Genomic DNA, 23,875 nt, shown 5'->3' with positions numbered 1-23,875 from the left:
CACTCACCCAACCACCCTGTTACCCAGAAGCCACCCTCCCACTCACCCAACCACCCTGTTACCCAGAAGCCACCCTCCCACTCACTCAACCACCCTGTTACCCAGAGGCCACCCTCCCACTCACTCAACCACCCTGTTACCCAGAAGCCACCCTCCCACTCACCCAACCACCATACCAACCACCCTGTTACCCAGAAGCCACCCTCCCACTCACTCAACCACCCTGTTACCCAGAAGCCACCCTCCCACTCACCCAACCACCCTGTTACCCAGAAGCCACCCTCCCACTCACTCAACCACCCTGTTACCCAGAAGCCACCCTCCCACTCACCCAACCACCCTGTTACCCAGAAGCCACCCTCCCACTCACCCAACCACCCTGTTACCCAGAAGCCACCCTCCCACTCACCCAACCACCCTGTTACCCAGAAGCCACCCTCCCACTCACTCAACCACCCTGTTACCCAGAAGCCACCCTCCCACTCACTCAACCACCCTGTTACCCAGAAGCCACCCTCCCACTCACCCAACCACCCTGTTACCCAGAAGCCACCCTCCCACTCACTCAACCACCCTGTTACCCAGAGGCCACCCTCCCACTCACTCAACCACCCTGTTACCCAGAAGCCACCCTCCCACTCACCCAACCACCCTGTTACCCAGAAGCCACCCTCCCACTCACCCAACCACCCTGTTACCCAGAAGCCACCCTCCCACTCACTCAACCACCCTGTTACCCAGAGGCCACCCTCCCACTCACTCAACCACCCTGTTACCCAGAAGCCACCCACTCACTCACTCACCAAAACTCACTCAACCACTCACTCACTCACTCACCAAAACTCACTCATCCGCCAACCACCCACCAACTTACTGACTCACCCAAACTCACTCACTCAACCACTCAACCACTCACCACTTAACCACCCACCAAACCACCCACCCAAACTCACTTACTCACTCACTGCTCGTTCCCGCAGACCCCGAGGTGCACCCCCAGACGGAGGACTACTGGGGCCACGTGAACCCCATCGGTCCCAGGGCATGCTATGACGAGGGCAAGAGAGTTGCCGAGACCACGTGTTATGCTTATGCTAAACAGGTATTCTTTGACGTTTTGTAATTACACTTACTTTTAGTCAACCGTTACTCCTCACTCTAACACTGTGACAACATTATCAACACATGATATTCACAGATCTAGTTTTGCAAATGTGGTAATTAATTTGATAAATATCTGTTCATCAGAGACTCACCCATCTTCATGAGGCAATGGCGTAAACTGACTATGAAAGTCCAGTTTCCACCCTTGCCGAACTAGGCTGGAATTTCCTGGCTCAATCGTAGCACCACCAGTGGCTATTAAGAGTTATGTCCCTTCTATGTTCCTCCTATTAACCAATCAGATTCCGTCTCTTATATCACAAACTGGCGGCACACGGTCAAGACGATCTGCTCGATAATCAAGATCTATATTGTAATAAAACGGGTCTTACCCCGTGAAGTGCATCAAATCGCGTGAGCACCTTGATTAAAAGCATGAAAGAATTTACAAAATATTCACACATGCTTTGCAAATCCTGCAGTCAACCGAAACCTGCTCGTTGAAATTCCTGTTGTTAACGAACCAGATGTCGAACCAGCAATTTTGATTTGACTATGCATAGACTCGTTAGTCCAGCCAAAATGTAACTCCATAATTGCAGCCTAGTTCAGCAAGGGTGGAAACTGGACTTCAGTCAGTTAACTCCCCTGCCTCAGGAAGATGATTTTCACCAAGTTCTCTGGAGGTAAATGCGATTGAACCAATCGTTTTGTTTTAGCCTAATGTATATATTTTTGGTGTTGTTTCAGGATGGTGTGGAAGTGAGAGTAGCCCGAATATTCAACACATTCGGTCCCCGTATGCACATGAACGATGGGAGGGTGGTCAGCAACTTTATACTGCAGGCTTTACAGAATGAATCCTTGACTGTAAGTCACCCCAAATACTGAAATAAGAACCCTATATCGCCGCCTATAAAGCAACCCCATGTATAAGGTGACCCTCTGTCCAAGCCTTCAAAATCAGTGCTAATTTATATACCCGTCGCCGTCTATGAAGGGACCCCACGTATACCTGTCCAAGCCTTCAAAATCAGTGCTAATTTATATACCCCGTTGCCGTCTATGAAGGGACCCCACGTATACCTGTCCAAGCCTTCAAAATCAGTGCTAATTTATATACCCCGTCGCCGTCTATGAAGGGACCCCACGTATACCTGTCCAAGCCTTCAAAATCAGTGCTAATTTATATACCCCGTCGCCGTCTATGAAGGGACCCCACGTATACCTGTCCAAGCCTTCAAAATCAGTGCTAATTTATATACCCCGTTGCCGTCTATGAAGGGACCCCACGTATACCTGTCCAAGCCTTCAAAATCAGTGCTAATTTATATACCCCGTCGCCGTCTATGAAGGGACCCCACGTATACCTGTCCAAGCCTTCAAAATCAGTGCTAATTCATATACCCCGTCGCCATCTATGAAGGGACCCCACGTATACCTGTCCAAGCCTTCAAAATCAGTGCTAATTTATATACCCCGTCGCCGTCTATGAAGGGACCCCACGTATACCTGTCCAAGCCTTCAAAATCAGTGCTAATTTATATACCCCGTCGCCGTCTATGAAGGGACCCCACGTATACCTGTCCAAGCCTTCAAAATCAGTGCTAATTCATATACCCCGTTGCCGTCTATGAAGGGACCCCACGTATACCTGTCCAAGCCTTCAAAATCAGTGCTAATTTATATACCCTGTCGCCATCTATGAAGGGACCCCACGTATACCTGTCCAAGCCTTCAAAATCAGTGCTAATTTATATACCCCGTCGCCGTCTATGAAGAGACCCCACGTATACCTGTCCAAGCCTTCAAAATCAGTGCTAATTTATATACCCCGTCGCCGTCTATGAAGGGACCCCACGTATACCTGTCCAAGCCTTCAAAATCAGTGCTAATTTATATACCCTGTCACCGTCTATGAAGGGACCCCACGTATACCTGTCCAAGCCTTCAAAATCAGTGCTAATTTATATACCCCGTCGCTGTTTATGAAGGGACCCCACGTATATCTGTCCAAGCCTTCAAAATCAGTGCTAATTTATATACCCTGTCACCGTCTATGAAGGGACCCCACGTATACCTGTCCAAGCCTTCAAAATCAGTGCTAATTTATATACCCTGTCTCTAAAGCGAATCGGAATGAAGCACGTCACCAGACACAATCCTTACATTTGCTATAAAAAAGTGTTTGTCTTCTGCAGAAAAAAATACATTGTATGCCTTCAGCAAATTCCGGGAAACGAACAGATCATAACAATTAACCTTGGTCAATACAATTTTGAAATTTGAGATAAAAAAAACACTAGCCATGATGATTTACCGATTAAATTGTATTTGCTCTTCTGATAGGCATTGTTTTATATGCAGAGATTAAGATTACCGTCTGTATTTTCTCGTAAACTAATCCGGAAATAGCAATCAGATGTACACACATTTCTCGGAATCTATTCGGTTAAAAGTTACCCACTAATATAACTTTAAAGAATTTTGATACAATGATCGGAAGAATTGTATCTGAAACTATTATTTCATCAGGAATAATTTATTCCAATATCATGTTATTTTAGTTCAGCTTTACTATAAAACACAACTTTGCACATGAACCCCATGAACATCCAAGTTAGAATTGGTCTTCAGCAACCCATGCTTGTCTCCCCCGGTGAAGATCAGGGTTAGAACTGGACACCCAATCCTTGTCTAGAGAGGCGACTAACGGGATCGAGTGGTCAGGCTCGCTGACGTGGTTGATGCATGTCATTGTATCCAAATTGCGTAGATCGATGGTCATGATGTCAATCACAGGATTGTGTGGTCCATTCTGGTTGTTTACATATCGCTGTCTTGTAGCTGAAATATTGCTGGGCGGCAATAAACAAGTTATAATCTACATCAAGCATACTGACCCAAACACAGTACTGACCTGAAAACAATACAGACAGAACTAACAAAGGCAGGACATTTTCTTGAAGAGAAAATTGACATTCTGTTGCCGACGTCAAGTTACCAGGGAAATAATACAACTTAATCTAAAATGATAATCTTGGTTCTCAGGCACTGCCCACATCATCATAAAGTTCATAGCACGTTCCGTTTTTGTTTTCATTTTCCATTTTTTTGTGCTTTGTGTTTAAGTATTAGGATTTCTGTATTTTTTTGAAGATGGAAATAAAAACAAAGCATGCTTCAGACTTTATGAGGATGCGGTAGGTGCCTGAGAAGCAAGACTATAATTTTTTAGCCTAAGTGGTATCAGTTATCTGGGCTCCAGGAGTTCAGACATTGAGGTGGACTAGTTGAAATTCTGTTCAATGCAATGTTAAGTCACTCGTATGATTCTGGTTTGCCAGGTGTATGGGCAGGGTACCCAGACGCGGTCATTCCAGTATGTGTCCGATCTCGTGGACGGCCTCATCGCCCTCATGAACAGTAACTACTCCCTCCCCTGCAACCTCGGTAACGCAGAGGAACACACCATCATGGACTTTGCGAAAATCATCAGGTCCCTCGTCAGTAAGTGTATCTTCCATGGTTTGACTGTATGTTGTTTTCACTGGACAGGTAACAGCCAGACCATAAAGATTAAAATGCATGGAAAGTGCAGAGCTACAGATAAGCTGCGTATTTGCGTAAATTACTCCCCAAAAATATTCAAAGTGAAATAATATTGGTTACCCAATGAAAAATGTTATAACCCAATTAAAATAGAAACCCTAGAGTAAAAACTCAATTGCTCAAAAAGTTATCTGGAGCTCTGGAGCTTTCATCTCGCAGGGATTCTGGGTTAGAACTGTCCCCACAGATTGTGCTTTCGTAAACAGTGACTTAATGGATCGGGTGACTAGACTCCGAGACTTGGTTGAATGTGTGTTGTCGTATCCAGACAGTCGGGATCATTGCTCATAATATCAATTAAGGGTGAAACGATACACCGATACTCCGATGCATCAAGATACTTGACCAACAACACGGTACACGATACAGGATACACGATACATGATACTCGACCAACGATACGATACACGATACACGATACTCGACCAACGATATGATACACAATACATGATACACGATACATGATACACGATACACGATACACGTAGGTTTATTTATCGATACGCCACGATACGGAATGCACATCTTAGTACAATGTTCCCTGGCTATTGCACCTTTCAATATAGCGCTAACTCTGTTATAGGGCGCGGTAACGCATGGCTCCCAAAACTTACTTACAGTATTCTAATCCTTTTTCAAACTCTGAAGCGGGGCGGTCGGGTAGCCTAGTGGTTTCAGCGTTCGCTCGTCACGCCGAAGACCCGGGTTCGATTCCCGACATGGGTACAATGTGTGAAGCCCATTTCTGGTGTCCCCCGCCGTGATATTGCTGGAATATTGCTAAAAGCGGCGTAAAATCATACTCACTCACTCACTCAAACTCTGACGCATACATCTTAGATCATGTTAGGCAGGCAGAGCATGTACTATTGGTCATCTACCACCTACAACTCCACCTCCATTAAGTGAGGGTATCACTGTCCCCTGACAATGTTGACATTTTACGTTTTCTGAATAAGAGCCTGAAGTGGAACTATTCACACTGCAAAGTGCATTGATTATTTTCTGGTGTTTGAACTTTGAAGTCTTGTAATTATAAAATAACTTTGACTGTTCCAAAATCATGAAAGGTCCAATCCTGACATGCTTGAAGCCTTGAAATTTAATATATGCTGGAGTACTGGAGTACTCTTTATATCGTTGTGTATCGAGATACGTGTCGTATCGTGACCAGAATATCGAGATACGTATCATATCGTGACATTCCTGTATCGTTGCAGCCCTAATATCAATCACTGGTTGGCAACTCTGCGACTATGCTTGATCGGGTGGTCAGGCTCGCTGACTTGGTTGATGCATGTCATCGATGCCAATTGCATGGACCTATGCTCATGATGTCAATCACTGGATTGTCTGGTCCAGACTCGATGATTATTTACAGACCGCCGTCATATAGCTGGAATATTGCTCAATGTGGTGTGATTGATGGCCATCTTAGAAGATCTCTGATTCCCAGCCATCAAATCTTGTAAAACATTTTTCAAGGGATCAGATTTCATTCCTCCTATCCAGTGGGATGAAATGGTAACATGTCTGTCAACCATCTAGCATCTCACAGACAGATTGCTGTGTTTGCATGCTCCCGAGGGAGCTGAGAATGAAAATCGAGAGCCAACTGATCCATTGACTGGGGTATTAATGTAGCACTTTGAGCATGCTTCAGAGTGTAAATTTAGCACATTATAAATATTAACATTAGGCTAAAATAAATTATAGTCTTGGCTCTCAGGCACTGCCCATATCATTATAAAGTTCATTGCCAATTTTTTTTGTTTCCATTTTCAATTTTTGTGTGCATTGTGTTTAAATATTAGGATTTACATATTTTTTTGAAAATGGAAATAAAAACAAAACGTCCGGCAGATTTTATGATGATGCGGGTGGTGCCTAAGAACCAAGACTATGATTTGTGTTTGCCTTATATATTATATATGTTCTTATTTATAAGATTTATGTCTCCCTGCCACTGTGTTTGCAGAATCCAGCACGAGTAAGATTGTTACGAAACCAGCAATGCAGGACGATCCAAAGCGCCGCCGCCCGGACATAACACGAGCCCGGAAATATCTCAACTGGCAGCCTGTGGTAACATCATCACGCTAATTACCTGATTTTTATAAAGTTTTTGATTACATGGAACATATACAATTTTTTTTATATAAACTTATACATGCTGTATTTGCCATGTTTAACTCCCTACTCTCATATTCACCCTTGAACAACTCTAAACCCGTCTATAAGCAGCCTGAATAAGGAACACACCAAACAAGCCCTTTCACCACCAGGACATCACACCACACAAGCCCTTTCACCACTAGGCTACCACACCACACAAGCCCTTTCACCACTAGGCTACCACACCACACAAGCCCTTTCACCACTAGGACACCACACTACCCCACACAAGCCCTTTCACCACTAGGACGCCACACCACACAAGCCCTTTCACCACTAGGCTACCACACTACACAAGCCCTTTCGCCACTAGGACACCACACCACACAAGCCCTTTCACCACTAGGCTACCACACTACACAAGCCCTTTCGCCACTAGGACACCACACCACACAAGCCCTTTCACCACTAGGCTACCACACTACACAAGCCCTTTCACCACTAGGCTACCACACCACACAAGCCCTTTCACCACTAGGACACCACACCACACAAGCCCTTTCACCACTAGGACACCACACCACACAAGCCCTTTCACCACTAGGCTACCACACTACACAAGCCCTTTCGCCACTAGGACACCACACCACACAAGCCCTTTCACCACCAGGCTACCACACCACACAAGCCCTTTCACCACCAGGACACCACACCACACAAGCCCTTTCACCATCAGGCTACCACACTACACAAGCCCTTTCACCACTAGGCTACCACACTACACAAGCCCTTTCACCACTAGGCTACCACACCACACAAGCCCTTTCACCACTAGGACATCACACCACACAAGCCCTTTCACCACCAGGACACCACACAAGCCCTTTCACCACTAGGACACCACACCACACAAGCCCTTTCACCACCAGGCTACCACACTACACAAGCCCTTTCACCACTAGGACACCACACCACACAAGCCCTTTCACCACTAGGACACCACACAAGCCCTTTCACCACTAGGCTACCACACTACACAAGCCCTTTCACCACTAGGACACCACACCACACAAGCCCTTTCACCACTAGGACACCACACAAGCCCTTTCACTACTAGGACACCACACTACACAAGCCCTTTCACCACTTGGCTTCCCAAGCATCTACCGGTACATGACGTCACCACTGCACAGATGACCTTGACCTTGTAAATTTTCTGTGTGTTGATAAATTGTTTTTCGTCTGCAGGTGCCAATGATGGTTGGAATAAACAAGACAATCCAGTACTTTCAAAATGAGCTCCGACGATCTCGCCACAGTGAAAGAAATTTTCATCCACCCGAGAAGCTCTTGTAGAAACCAAATCAGCCTGCAATAAGGACTTGAAGCATCACAACTTGAAAAAAAAAACACATCAAAATTTAAGGCTAATAGGGAATAGAGATTTATCTGAGCATATTTTCATAAACTTTCATAATTTTTTATGTCCTGAAATTAGGTGCCAGACTCGCTTGAGCAGCTTGACAGCTGGTTTCTAATCACTGATCTGCCCTGATTATGATCCTTCGATCCAATAACGCACATAGTTGAGCTGTTTTCATTCTGTGTTATGGATATTGGAGATAAGAAGCAATTTTCACTCTGTCACAGCATGTGAAGTATACAGTGTACAGAATACTCAGATTCCTGTACATTTATAATAGCGCATATTCCCAGTTTTATTCATTTCAGTGAAGATTTTAACTATATATACTTGTACAAAAGATTGCTAACCAGCTGACAGTGCTTTTCATTTTTAGAAACTAATCAACGTTAGGTCAACTTTAACCAAGATGAAAGCCATATAGTCCTTTCATTAAATGACAATCAGTTTCAAGTTGTTGATGCACATTTGGGCACAGTCCCTTTCGTTCACAAATATATCAGGCCCACCAAAGAAAAAAACTAACGTCTTCAAAAACAGAAATGTGTATCTCATTTGATTATTTTGCCACTAAAATATCGACTAGCAGCAAGCAGCAGCAGATTTTGCACACGTTTTGCTTGGTTCATTACGAGTTGACTGTGCACTTTGAAAATGACGAGTTAGCAGCCCATTGATTCTGTTATGTCAAGTCTGGTTTTTAACACGTTAGTTTTCTTCTTTGGTAGGCCTGTTCATGGTGAATATCCAATGTCTATTTCTCAAGTGGTTGACATAGAGGGGGCTCAGATTTATTCCCTATAACCATTCCATTACTTCAACTGAATAGTAGTTTAAGGCACCTCAGTCACTGTACAGAGTTGTGTCCCTTAGATGTGCAAGGATCTGCTGAAAGTTGGTTACCGTTTAAGTTTTGCCACAATTCTGTTCCTCACTCTGCAGGTGTTGGTGGATTTCATCAAAGTGTTAAATGTCATTGATCTGCCTCACTTTGACCTGTCCCCCTTGTGTTACGTAACAGTAACTTGACACACCTTGACATGGATGTAATACTGACCCGTGAAGATCCAGCGTAGAACAGGTCTTCAGCAACCCTTGCTTGCCGTAAATGGCAACTATGCTTGTCGTAAGAGGCAACTAGCGGGATCGGGTAGTCAGGCTCACTGACTTGGTTGATGCATGTTATCGATCCCCATTGCGTTGATCGATGCTCATGTTGTCAATCACTGGATTGTCTGGTCCAGACTCCATTATTTACAGACCGTCGTCGTATAGCTGGAATATTGCTGAGTGCAGCGTTAAACAACAAACAAAGGACAAAAGTAATGCTGGCTTCAATCTCAAGAGCAGCAGCTGTCAAAGGTGTCCCTATTTGCTGTTCAGTGTTGGGTCCCTTAAGCATGCCAGAAACCTATTAATGTGGATTTGAATCCCCAATTCCTCCTGATTATGTGTCAAGGTTTGTCAACATGATACCCTTGCTCGTGGGTTTCATCAAAGTGGTAAATTCATATATGAGAAACATATCATTTGGTTGGACATTATTTTGAGTTTCAGACCTGGTCATGCTTATTCAAATATTTGAAATCTGTAATTTGTTTGAACATTGTGTTGAGTTCTGGGCCTTATTGAAATATTTGAAACCTGATAATTGAAACCTAAAATTTTTCTACATCAGTGTGGGTGTTCTTAGGCCAGTCCCAGATGAATTCTGCAGTAACAGAAAATTACCAAAATTCTGCAGCTAAATTTGCACAATTCGGCAGTAAATTCTGCAGTAAAAACATAACTATTTCTCCCTTGAAAATCATTTTCTCTTTACTTACATTTAAATGGAAATTCGAAAACCCACACAGAGCACAAATATTCTTTTCATTTTTGGGTGTGTATGTCAGAGCACTTTTAAAAAAACATGCTTAGTGTTTTGATCAATGCATTAAGTCAACCCTACACTTGCACACCCACAGGCAAACTCCGTCAATGCATTAAGTCGACCCAACACTTGCACACCCACAGGCAAACTCCGTCAATGCATCATGTCGACCCTACACTTGCACACCCACGGGCAAACTCCACCGCTGCAGTTGTTGTCATGGATTATTTAACTCTGCAGGTTGAAGTGTCCGGTCACGATTTATCTTAAGTATATTTAACATTAGTATAATGTAATGGCTAACTGTGTCTCAATCACTTCAACCTTGCAACTAGTCAATTACATACTGAGTTGTCCTAGCAAGACCAAACATAGCGTATCATGGAGACCTATTGTATCGTTATAGCCCTATTTGTGGATAAATGTGTCCATTAGTTCCAGAACTGTGAGCTAATGCAAGTTGTCCTTACATTTTAACAGTTGTTACACTGTTTAGTTGTGTGAAATTCATTTGCATAATGGTAAGGAATTGTCTGTGATTTTCTTGTACAAGTTGCTGAAATGTTTCGTTTCATGAACTTGCAGAAGCATTAACAGGTTTCTCAGATTTTCATCAACTTTAAACAAACTTCGCTTTGCCTCGATTGCTTTAAGTTTGGATGGGGATTGGTGTGCAGAGGCAGATCAAGGATTTGATAAAATGGGGGTGCACATTATACCCAGGTCAAGAAGTGATTTTGGCAAAGGCGCAGTTAACGCGTTTGGTGTTTGGGAAAAACAAAGGGGCAGTGCGCACTCTGGATCCGCTAGTGGGGTTAGCGTGTATGCATTTTAGTTGGGTTTTTTTTGTTTTTTTCGAGGCATCATTTTTATCTGTAAATTAGAATACATTTCATATTGTATCATAAATCTAACATCTCGATAATTTATAATGGGATGGAGGTAATATTTGTTTACAAATCATTTTTTGATTTATTTTTGTGATAAGTAAAACGCTTTGTGTTCATGCTTAATTTTAGCTTGATTTTAGCTTGATTTTAATCCTTCACACCTGGACTGTGAAGTGTAGATACTGGTGAACTCATTATTTTTGTGTAAATGTACCTGTATGCAAAATATCCCGAATATATTATTCCATAAGAAGGCTGATTCATATTTATTGCATTTATTAAGTTTGTACATAATTTGAATATGATTCGAATATGTGTGTGTGTGTGTGTGTGTGTGTATATATATATATATATATATATATATATATATATATATATATATAAAATGTATTGATTGATATTGAAGTTTTGTGTTATTATTGTGTTGTTATCAAATGATTTAATTGTTTAATGACTAAAAGAATTCAAGTGTTCAGTAATAATTGTCAGTGATCACAAAAACATAGGAAATTATATGAAAAACTATTAATGAAACATAAATATTTTTTATGTGATTTCCTATGTTCCTGGGCCTCAGTGACTTTTTCAGGAATTTTTCCATTTAGATGTTAAATTTTCCCTTATGAAATGTTCCTCTCTTGTGGTCAGTATGAATTCTACACACAGGTTTGTTTACACTATGTCTGCAATCGTCAATATCCATGAGCTTTTAGCAAACTTCTACTATTGCCTGTCATTAAAGCAAACAGCCACTAAGCTTTGCCATAGGGTGCACATGTCAAGCAATACACGTAGTGTATACAAACTAGGGCTGGGACGAGTCTAAATTTACTACCCAGGTACCCAACCCTATTACCCGACCCTACCTGGGTACCCGCTTAGGTCTCAAGAGTTGGGAACAACATGTCTGAATTGTTTTACCGCAGCCTTGGCAAAAACTATTTAGATACATGTATCTAACGATCACATCATGCGTACTCTGAAGTTGACTGAAGCGTTATCTTTACTCAAACATATACAAGTCAAAAGGAATGTGAGCATCGTCAGAAAGAAATGCGAACATTAGCGACTTGTAGTGTAACCCCTGAGCTATAGTGAGTTTATGTCATTAAACAATATATCACGTGACTAACCACGGGTCTGGGTAGTACTGTGGGTACCCGGGTCCTACTCCTACCCACCCAGCCCGAATACAAACCCTTGAGGTATTGATGATGATTAGGATGTGATTACAAGTGTCTCCCAGCAACCCAAGATATGCCTCTTTTCTTTGTAACACTCTGTTGTAAACTCCTGAGTCATATATGTTGTCGACTTTCTGACCAGTCATTCCAGTCAGTGTTTGTTTTCACAAGGTTATGGTGTATTTATTTCTTCAAAATGCTGTATGTGAATCATATGTACCTGCCCTACACACAGCCACATCTACTCTACACACAGCCACAGCTACTCTACACACAGCCACATCTACTCTACACACAGCCACAGCTACTCTACACACAGCCACAGCTACTCTACACACAGCCACTGCTACTCTACACACAGACACATCTACTCTACACACAGACACAGCTACTCTACACACAGCCACACCTACTCTACACACTACACACCGCCACATCTACTCTACACACAGACACACCTACTCTACACACAGCCACACCTACTCTACACACAGCCACACCTACTCTACACACAGCCACATCTACTCTACACACAGACACACCTACTCTACACACAGCCACACCTACTTTACACACTACACACCGCCGCATCTACTCTACACACAGACACACCTACTCTGCACACAGCCACACCTACTTTACTCACTACACACCGCCGCATCTACTCTACACACAGACACACCTACTCTACACACAGACACACCTACTCTACACACCGCCCCACCTACTCTACACACAGCCACAGCCACATCTACTCTACACACAGCCACAGACACAGCTACTCTACACACAGCCACATCTACTCTACACATAGACACATCTACTCTACACACAGCTACAGCTACTCTACACACAGCCACATCTACTCTACACACAGCCACAGCTACTCTACACACAGCCACATCTACTCTACATACAGCCACATCTACTCTACACACAGCCACATCTACTCTACATACAGCCACATCTACTCTACACACAGCCACATCTACTCTACACACAGACACAGCTACTCTACACACAGAAACAGCCACAACTACTCTACACACAGCCACATCTACTCTACACACAGCCACATCTACTCTACACACAGCCACATCTACTCTACATACAGCCACATCTACTCTACACACAGCCACATCTACTCTACACACAGCCACAGCTACTCTACATACAGCCACATCTACTCTACACACAGCCACAGCTACTCTACACACAGCCACATCTACTCTACACACAGCCACATCTACTCTACATACAGCCACATCTACTCTACACACAGACACATCTACTTTACACACAGCCACAGCTACTCTACACACAGCCACATCTACTCTACACATAGCCCCACCTACTCTACACACAGCCACAGCTACTCTACACACAGCCACATCTACTCTACACACAGCCACAGCTACTCTACACACAGCCACATCTACTCTACACACAGCCACATCTACTCTACATACAGCCACATCTACTCTACACACAGACACACCTACTCTACACACAGCCACAGCTACTCTACACACAGCCACATCTACTCTACACATAGCCCCACCTACTCTACACACAGCCACAGCTACTCTACACACAGCCACATCTACTCTACACACAGCCACAGCTACTCTACACACAGCCACATCTACTCTACACACAGCCACATCTACTCTACATACAGCCACATCTACTCTACACACAGACACAGCTACTCTACAAACAGCCACATCAACTCTACACACAGCCACATCAACTCTACACACAGCCACATCTACTCTACACACAGACACATCTACTCTACACACAGACACATCTACTCTACACACAGACACACCTTCTCTACACACAGCCACATCTACTCTACACTCAGCCACATCTACTCTACACACAGACACAGCAACATCTACACACAGCCACATCTACTCTACACACCGCCGCATCTACTCTACACACTGCCACAGCTACTCTACACACAGACACATCTACTCTACACACAGCCACATCTACTCTACACACAGCCACAGCTACTCTACACACCACCGCATCTACTCTACACACAGCCACAGCTACTCTACACACAGACACATCTACTCTACTTAAGCCACACCTACTCTACTTAAGCCACACCTGCTCTACACACAGCCACACCTACTCTACACACAGCCACACCTACACTACACACAGCCACATCTACTCTACAAACAGCCACACCTACTCTACTTAAGCCACATCTACTCTACACACAGCCACAACTAATCTACACACAGCCACATCTACACTACACACCACCGCATCTACTGGTAAATATGTAAGGTCTGCTATCATGGGTTTTAATGGTAAATATGTAAGGTCTGCTATCATGGGTTTTGATTGTAAATATGTAAGGTCTGCTATCATGGGTTTTAATGGTAAATATGTAGGGTCTGCTATCATGGGTTTTAATGGTAAATATGTAAGGTCTGCTATCATGGGTTTTAATGGTGAATATGTAAGGTCTGCTATCATGGGTTTTAATGGTAAATATGTAAGGTCTGCTATCATGGGTTTTAATTGTAAATATGTAAGGTCTGCTATCATGGGTTTTAATGGTAAATATGTAAGGTCTGCTATCATGGGTTTTAATGGTAAATCTGTAAGGTCTGCTATCAGGGGTTTTAATGGTAAATATGTAAGTCCTGCTATCAGGGGTTTTTTAATGGTAAATATGTAAGGTCTGCTATCATGGGTTTTAATGGTAAATCTGTAAGGTCTGCTATCAGGGGTTTTAATGGTAAATATGTAAGTCCTGCTATCAGGGGTTTTTTAATGGTAAATATGTAAGGTCTGCTATCATGGGTTTTAATGGTAAATCTGTAATGTCTGCTATCATGGGTTTTAATGGTAAATATGTAAGGTCTGCTATCATGGGTTTTAATGGTAAATATGTAAGGTCTGCATGGGAAGGTATGAAGACCAGAAGTATTCTTTAGTGTACTGAAAGTAAGATGTGGTAGATTTTATTGTTAAACAGGGTAGTACATATTTCTTTCATATTCAGTTTTATTTGAAGTGATTAGAATTGCATGTTCAGAAAATGTTTTTCATTTTGAGGTCTAAGAACATATCATTAAATATGTTTGATTTATCAAGTGGGGCTATTTTGACTGTCTTTGTTGTTGTCATTGTCATTTGTGTTTATATTTATTAAGTTGTTGATAAAATCATTGCATCCCAATCAGAATAAAATTGTTAATTGTCTTTCCTCATCCTGCCAGCATTCATTGTTTTGCGCATGCTTGTCTCCGAAGGCCTGGGTTCGATTCCCCACATGGGTACAATGTGTGAAGGTAATTTCTGTTTGTTTGTTTTTTTGTTTGTTGTTTAACGCCGCACTCAGCAATATTCCAGGTATATGACGGCGGACAAAATAATCGAGACTGGACCAGACAATCCAGTGATTGACATCATGAGCATCAATCAACGCAATTGGGATACGATGACATGCATTAACCAAGTCAGCAAGCCTGACAACCCGATCCCGTAAGTCGCCTCATACGACAAGCATAGTCGCCTTTTACAGCAAGCATGGGTTGCTAAAGACCTATTCTACCTTCAGGGGACGTGTCGTTTTATCATTTGCATTTGAAATTAGCTGAATAGCAAGACCAAGAACATCACAAACATTGCTTTGATAATATTTACAGATTCTTATTGTATATTCCATTAAATAACTTCTACAGAAAGATACACTTCTGATTTAGACATAATTTGACCTGATTTTATTACAGAAAAGACTGTAGTGTGCTGGCCTAACATGGGCAAATTTCACACACGAATGAAGGGCTGTTCAGTTTACAGTGCAGACCCCCCTGTAACAACATGCATTAAACCCCCTACAATTACATGAGAGTTTGTTAAACAACTTTTTCCCTACTTCATGCCATTAATTGTTGGACGCGACGTTAAACCCCCATCCTTCAGCTCATGGGTTTACATGGTACAACGGGCAGAGTTGTATCCCTCAGCTCATGGGTTTACATGGTACAACAGGAAGAGTTGTATCCCTCAGCTCATGGGTTTACGTGGTACAACGGGCAGAGTTGTATCCCTCAGCTCATGGGTTTACGTGGTACAACGAGCAGAATTGTATCTCTCAGCTCATGGGTTTACATGGTACAACAGGCAGAGTTGTATCCCTCAGCTCATGGGTTTACATGGTACAACAGGCAGAGTTGTATCCCTCAGCTCATGGGTTTAAATGGTACAACAGGCAGAGTTGTATCCCTCAGCTCATGGGTTTACATGGTACAACAGGCAGAGTTGTATCTCTCAGCTCATGGGTTTACGTGGTACAACAGGCAGAGTTGTATCCCTCAGCTCATGGGTTTACATGGTACAACAGGCAGATTTGTATCCTTCAGCTCATGGGTTTACATGGTACAACAGGCAGAGTTGTATCCCTCAGCTCATGGGTTTACATGGTACAACAGGCAGAGTTGTATCCCTCAGCTCATGGGTTTACATGGTACAACAGGCAGAGTTGTATCCCTCAGCTCATGGAGGGGTATGGTGCTGACAAACCTAGAAACATAATCGGGGCGAACCGGGATTCGAACCCACAATCATAGGTTTCTGGCGTGCCCTAGGGACGTAACTCTGCACAGCGAATCGCGGCACCTTAGACGACTGGGCCACCCGTGCCCGCCAGTGGAGGAAAGTTTTGCAGTATACTGATACTATTGTTACAACCCTATGTAGCACACTGTTGTGTGTCGATGATAACATCACACCTCCAAACTAGCATTGTGGGGGAAAGCATCGCAGTATACTGATACTATTGTTTCAACCCTATATAGCACACTGTTGAAAGCGGCCTTCGATCCTCACACTCAATATTCACTGAATTATTCAGCTGGAGAAATTGCAAATATCTTATATTTTTTATCATCACTAACATATTGTTTAATCCTATATTCCCGCAGTTACCTTATCGTTACTTTAACGTTCCCTCAAACATCACAGAAGGGCAAGAAATCCGTTGAAACCTAAAACAAATATTGCACAAAAAACACACCAAAAAACCCATTCACTGTAGAGCGTAAATTGTAGAAACATCAATTATAAGTGACAGAACTCCTTTTAATCAAATTGTTGAAATTATTTTGACACCGCAGAAGATGTTGAATGCAAGGGCTGGTCCATCATTTTAAAAAGGGAGGGTCCAACATATCACTATCCTCTCGGAGTCAATTTGACTGCCTGCAACATACTGCATTTAGTTTTCAAACGGGTGAAGGGATCAGCCTATGAAGTGTACTCGTATCGTCTGCTTCCATTCATAGAAGTAGCGCGCATAAAGTGAGTGAGTGTTTTTACGCCGCTTTAAGCAATATTCCAGCAATATCACGGCGGGGGACACCAGAATTGGGCTTCACACATTGTAACCATGTCGAGAATCGAACTCGGGTCTTCGGCGTGACAAGCGAACGTTTTGACAACTAGGCTACCCGGCCGCCCCAGCGCGCTTAAAATCTCATGCAACTGAAGTGAGCTCTGATTGGTTGAACCAGTTACCATGACACCACGTGGCAATTGTGGCGAACACCTGCGTGAAATAGACAACGCCTCAAGCCTGACTTGACATTTGTTTATGTAACGTACAGGAACTTTGACGAGCAAATGTAGCGGTGTGGCTTGGCGTCGTGGTAAAAACAGTGACCTGTCAGTGCGAAGGCCCTGCTTCCATTCCCCACAATGGTACCGTACAACTCACTTCCAACAAGTTGCATACGTCAAATGTTGGTCCGACTTGCATGCAACAAATTGTATACAACTTATTGTATCGTGTGTATGCAATTTTACTGGTGTACTGTTGAATGTAACCGTGGTCGAGTTGATAGTGTGTCAGCCCAGAGAGCGGAAGGTCGGAGGTTCGACCCTCATACCAAAAGACGCTAATATATGGTGCTTGTTGTTACCCTGGATTCAGGATTGGCTGAGTCGGAGTAAGTATAGTGTGCTTGAGTGGTCTGTCTAAGTTGAAGGGCAGCATGGTATCTTAATGGCCAAGCACCCTGAAACCATTATTGGTACAAGTTGCCACACACACGTGCACGTCAACATCTTGAACACGTCAAACACAATTTCACCTCACCGCCACACTGTTGTAAGTGCATTAATCCTATCCCAATTCCCACAGACTGGCAGTACTGGCAGTACATACATATCAGGGGCCACCATGTCCTCTTTATAAACCAGCCTGAGTAGAACTGGCAGTACTTACTTCACTTCAGGCTTTTCCCCCACATTAAGCTGGCACACCGTGAAATAACTGGAATAATATTAAAAGCGGCGTTGAACCCAACTCACTCACTTACTCACCCACATCAAGCTGACACACCGTGAAATAACTGGAATAATATTAAAAGCGGCATTAAACCCAACTCACTCACTCACTCACTCACCCACATCAAGCTGACACACCGTTAAATAACTGGAATAATGTTAAAAGCGGCGTTAAACCCAACTCACTCACTCACCCACATCAAGTCGACACACCGTGTAATAACTTAACTACTGTTCAAAGTTGCCTTAAATCAAACTCACCAACACTATATTTTAAGCCAACCTCTACAACCATACGCTCCATCCTTGACTGTGTTTTTGTATACTTTCTTCCACATATACACACCCACCTTCCTCCCCAAATCATAGTGTATTCTAGCGAGATTGGTTTTGGTTTTGTACATTGACCCATCATATTCAGATAAAATGTTACCATGTCTGGCGCTCGGCATTAAGGGGCTAAAACGGGGACTGGTCGGCTCGGAGTCAGTATTCATGTTAAACTATGGTATGGTATCTCAGAAAGCCGGCACTATAAAATCATCCCTAGTCCGGACTAGTACAAGCAGCCGCACACACGCATGCAAACACACACACGCACGCACGCACGCACGCACGCACGCACACACGCACGCACGCACGCACTAGGTTTGTCAGAAAACTACCTCGTAGGTTTCACCGAAATGGTAAATATCTTAATGCCTACAACGGACGTTTCTCGCACGTCAAGCTGACCGAGATGCACATCAAAATGTGACCGAAATACTCTTCCAAGCTGCCTTAAAACAAACTCAAACTCACACAGATCTCATCCTCGTGCCCCGATTATGTTTCTAGGTTTATCAGCACCATACCCGTGCTCGTGGGTTTCACCGAAGTGGTAAAGATCTTAGACCTGCATCACTTCGGGCTTTCCTCCCACATTAAGCTGACACGCCGCGATATAACTGGAATACTGTTAAAAGCGGCGTTAAACCCGACTCACTCACTCACTCAGGACCTCGTCTACACCCACACTTGTGTTCTCGTCTCTCCAATCCTCTCGCCTTCCATCAGTGTGGTTTTGTACATTGCCTATCCCCTCCTCAAATACACCCCACCCGTTCCTCCCAAATCATGATTCATTCCAGCCACACTGGCTCTGGTTTTGTAAATTGGCCCCGTCATATTCAGATTACAAATGACAATTATGTAGTTGTTATACGTATCAGAAATTACCATTGTTCAATGCTTGAATTCACCAGCATGACATGGCTACATTTACAGAAGCAGTTACTGATACAGTGGAACTTCATCACAATTTACCCGTTGAGTGTATTGCAGCCTACAATATCATTGATCAAGTATAAACTGTCATACAATAGGAAGGGTGGGGTAGCCTAGTGGTTAAAGCGTTCGCTCGTCAAGCCGAAGACCCGGGTTCGATTCCCGACATGGGTACAATGTGTGAAGCCCATTTTTCCGGTGTCCCTCAACGTGATATTGCTGGAGTATTGCTAAAAGCAGTATAAAACCATACTCACTCACTCACTATAATACAATGTCTTTCTTTCAATTAAAAAGACCTTATTTTGTTCTTTGATATATCTTTTATTATACTCAGTGAACATGTTATGTTAATTAAGCGAGACATGCAACAATTTCTGAAAGCTGCTTGTGCCCAGGTTGATCGCAGTTGCCGACATTGTCAAGAAGTTAAGTTTATATAGATTCACTCGAAGACGGAATTTGATAGTGAAAACATTGGTCAATAAATCGATTGGTTATTCATATTAAAGTTTGATGTGGATCGTCAAGCGATACAAAAAAAATCCTCATTTATCGTTTGAAAAAATCTGTTCAATTCATATTTCGTTTCTTCTGATCGGCGGATCCGTAAACCAAGTGAAAATGTAAGGCCTGTAGTCATGTGACATCTTGATATGGAAATGAATGTACGATCCTTGTCCATGATTTAACTGTTGTCTTCATTTCTCTTGACTCTGGCTCGTAGACTTATTTCAGATGGACGGAATAGTTGTTTAGCAATGGCTCTATAACCATTCTTCATATTTTCGTACCACAGATCAATGGTGTATGTTTTCCATACTGCTATTTGAGAGCGGAAGGTTCGGGGTTCGATCCCCGGCCGCGTCATACCAAAAGACGTTAAAAGATGGTACTTGTTGTTACCCTGTCTGGCGCTCGGCATTAAGGGGACAAGGACTAAAACAAGGACTGGTCGGCTCGGAGTCAGTATACTGTGTCTGAGTGGGGTATTCATGTTAAACTGCGGCATGGTATCTCAGTGAGGTAGCACTATAAATCGGCATCAGTCCGGACTAGTACATGCAGCCACACACACACACACACAAACGTGCATGCACGTCGCTATAGAAGTGCAATAATCTTGGACGCGACGTTAAACCCAATTTCACCTCACCTCACCTCACCTCACCATACTGCTATTTATTGTATTACAGGCGCTATGTTGGCTGTATGGTTGTTATGGCGGATATTTCATCCACGGTTAGGTGCATCATTTGCTGTGTGGTTTTAAGAATATATGGCTGCCGAAGCACATCCTCACCTCTGCAATGTTTATCATCTAAAAAAGGCGAGCTGTTTGATACTCTCTATCTGTTTGAAGCAATTCTGCTCAACGCTGCTATGACTGAAACACATCGATTATCATTTGAGTGTCGAGTGACATTCTATCTTAGACCTTTTCAGTTCCAGTAAATTATTTAAATTGAATACCTCTGGTTGCCATGGAAATAAGACATATTTTGTCCCGGACTCCCGAGTATACTTGCTGTTAAAAGACAGCGTAGGGCAGACTTCCAGTCTAGATCCTTTCACACACATCTGCTTGAGGTAAGAGAAAAACATGTGCCCGGTGTAACAGTAAACGTAAAGAATATGTATGCTTTTGTATATACTTAGATATTTTTAAAACTATTTGTATAATAATTCTCTTTATTCTTGTCCCCCATTGTCGTTGTGTCTGTATGCTGTTACCTCCTGACCATGACGTGAGGATCTGTTCCCTCATAGCTGCACATTTCAAGGCTGTTGTCTCCTGACCATGACGTGTAGATCTGTTCCCTCACAGCTGCACATTTCAAGGCTGTTATCTCCTGACCATGACGTGAGGATATGTTCCCTCACACCTACACATTTCTCGACTGTTGTCTCCTGACCATGACGTGAGGATCTGTTCCGTCACAGCTGCACATTTCAAGGCTGTTACATCCTGACCATGACGTGAGGATCTGTTCCTTCACGACTGCACATTTCAAGGCTGTTGTCTCCTGACCATGACGTGAGGATCTGTTCCCTCACAGCTGCACATTTCAAGGCTGTTGTCTCCTGACCATGACGTGAGGATCTGTTCCTTCACAGCTGCACATTTCAAGGCTGTTGTCTCCTGACCATGACGTGAGGATATGTTCCGTCACAGCTGCACATTTCAAGGCTGATGTCTCCTGACCATGACGTGAGGATCTGTTCCTTCACAGCTGCACATTTCAAGGCTGTTGTCTCCTGACCATGACGTGAGAATCTGTTCCTTCACAGCTGCACATGTCAAGGCTGTTGTCTCCTGACCATGACGTGTAGATCTGTTCCCTCACAGCTGCACATTTCAAGTCTGTTGTCTCCTGACCATGACGTGAGCATCTGTTCCTTCACAGCTGCACATTTCAAGGCTGTTGTCTCCTGACCATGACGTGAGAATCTGTTCCTTCACAGCTGCACATGTCAAGGCTGTTGTCTCCTGACCATGACGTGTAGATCTGTTCCTTCACAGCTGCACATTTCAAGGCTGTTGTCTCCTGACCATGACGTGAGGATATGTTCCCTCACAGCTGCACATTTCAAGGCTGTTATCTCCTGACCATGACGTGAGGATATGTTCCCTCACACCTGCACATTTCTCGACTGTTGTCTCCTGACCATGACGTGAGGATATGTTCCCTCACAGCTGCACATTTCAAGGCTGTTGCATCCTGACCATGACGTGAGGATCTGTTCCTTCACAACTGCACATTTCAAGGCTGTTGTCTCCTGACCATGACGTGGGGATCTGTTCCCTCACAGCTGCACATTTCAAGGCTGTTGCATCCTGACCATGACGTGAGGATCTGTTCCTTCACAGCTGCACATTTCAAGGCTGTTGTCTCCTGACCATGACGTGGGGATCTGTTCCTTCACAGCTGCACATTTCAAGGCTGTTACCTCCTGACCATGACGTGAGGATATGTTCCGTCACAGCTGCACATTTCAAGGCTGTTATCTCCTGACCACAACGTGAGGATCTGTTCCTTCACAGCTGCACATTTCAAGGGTGTTGTCTCCTGACCATGACGTGTAGATCTGTTTCTTCACAGCTGCACATTTCAAGGCTGTTATCTCCTGACCATGACGTGTAGATCTGTTCCTTCACAGCTGCACATTTCAAGGGTGTTGTCTCCTGACCATGACGTGTAGATCTGTTCCTTCACAGCTGCACATTTCAAGGCTGTTACCTCCTGACCATGACGTGAGGATCTGTTCCTTCACAGCTGCACATTTCAAGTCTGTTACCTCCTGACCATGACGTGAGGATCTGTTCCTTCACAGCTGCACATTTCAAGGCTGTTGTTTCCTGATAATGACGTGTAGATATGTTCCGTCACAGCTGCATATTTCTCGATTGTTGTCTCCTGACCATGGCGTGAGGATCTGTTCCTTCACACCTGCACATTTCAAGGCTGTTGTTTCCTGATAATGACGTGAGGATCTGTTCCTTCACAGCTGCATATTTCTCGACTGTTGTCTCCTGACCATGACGTGAGGATCTGTTCCTTCACACCTGCACATTTCAAGGCTGTTGTCTCCTGACCATGACGTGAGGATCTGTTCCGTCACAGCTGCACATTTCCAGGCTGTTGTCTCCTGACCATGACGTGAGGATCTGTTCCTTCACACCTGCACATTTCAAGGCTGTTGTCTCATGACCACGAAGTGAGAATCTGTTCCTTCACAGCTGCACATTTCAAGGCTGTTACCTCCTGACCATGACGTGAGGATCTGTTCCTTCACAGCTGCATATTTCCAGGCTGTTGTCTCCTGACCATGACGTGAGGATCTGTTCCTTCACACCTGCACATTTCAAGGCTGTTGTCTCATGACCACGAAGTGAGAATCTGTTCCTTCACAGCTGCACATTTCAAGGCTGTTACCTCCTGACCATGACGTGAGGATCTGTTCCTTCACAGCTACACATTTCAAGTCTGTTGTCTCATGACCATGACGTGAGAATCTGTTCCTTCACAGCTGCATATTTCAAGTCTGTTACCTCCTGACCATGACGTGAGAATCTGTTCCT

The 23,875-nt window shown here is 43.6% G+C and overlaps 2 protein-coding genes across 3 annotated transcripts in view; both read left to right on the top strand.

The window, feature by feature from the left end:
- LOC139447515 (UDP-glucuronic acid decarboxylase 1-like) overlaps positions 1-11,349 on the top strand; it is a 55,211-nt gene extending 43,862 nt beyond the window's left edge. For both annotated transcript variants that reach the window (XM_071228919.1, XM_071228918.1), the window contains exons 8-12: positions 981-1,102; positions 1,855-1,974; positions 4,452-4,614; positions 6,695-6,801; positions 8,080-11,349. In XM_071228919.1, coding sequence (XP_071085020.1) covers positions 981-1,102; positions 1,855-1,974; positions 4,452-4,614; positions 6,695-6,801; positions 8,080-8,187 — 620 coding nt within the window. In that variant the 3' untranslated portion in view covers positions 8,188-11,349. The remainder of the gene's footprint in view (positions 1-980; positions 1,103-1,854; positions 1,975-4,451; positions 4,615-6,694; positions 6,802-8,079) is intronic.
- Positions 11,350-12,413: 1,064 nt separating this feature from the next.
- Positions 12,414-15,415, top strand: LOC139448696 (dynein heavy chain-like; the record flags this gene model as incomplete). Its single annotated transcript, XM_071230246.1, has 1 exon — positions 12,414-15,415. A coding segment is annotated over one exon (1,908 nt), but the record flags the coding sequence as incomplete, so codon positions are not given.
- Between the last annotated feature and the right edge of the window lie 8,460 nt (positions 15,416-23,875).

This window comes from Haliotis cracherodii, unplaced genomic scaffold (assembly GCF_022045235.1).
Source record: "Haliotis cracherodii isolate W230 unplaced genomic scaffold, xgHalCrac1.p SCAF_7, whole genome shotgun sequence".
NCBI classification, from domain to species: domain Eukaryota; kingdom Metazoa; phylum Mollusca; class Gastropoda; order Lepetellida; family Haliotidae; genus Haliotis; species Haliotis cracherodii.
The sequence above is the reverse complement of the archived record's forward strand: the minus strand, read 5'-3'. Positions and strand labels throughout refer to the sequence as shown.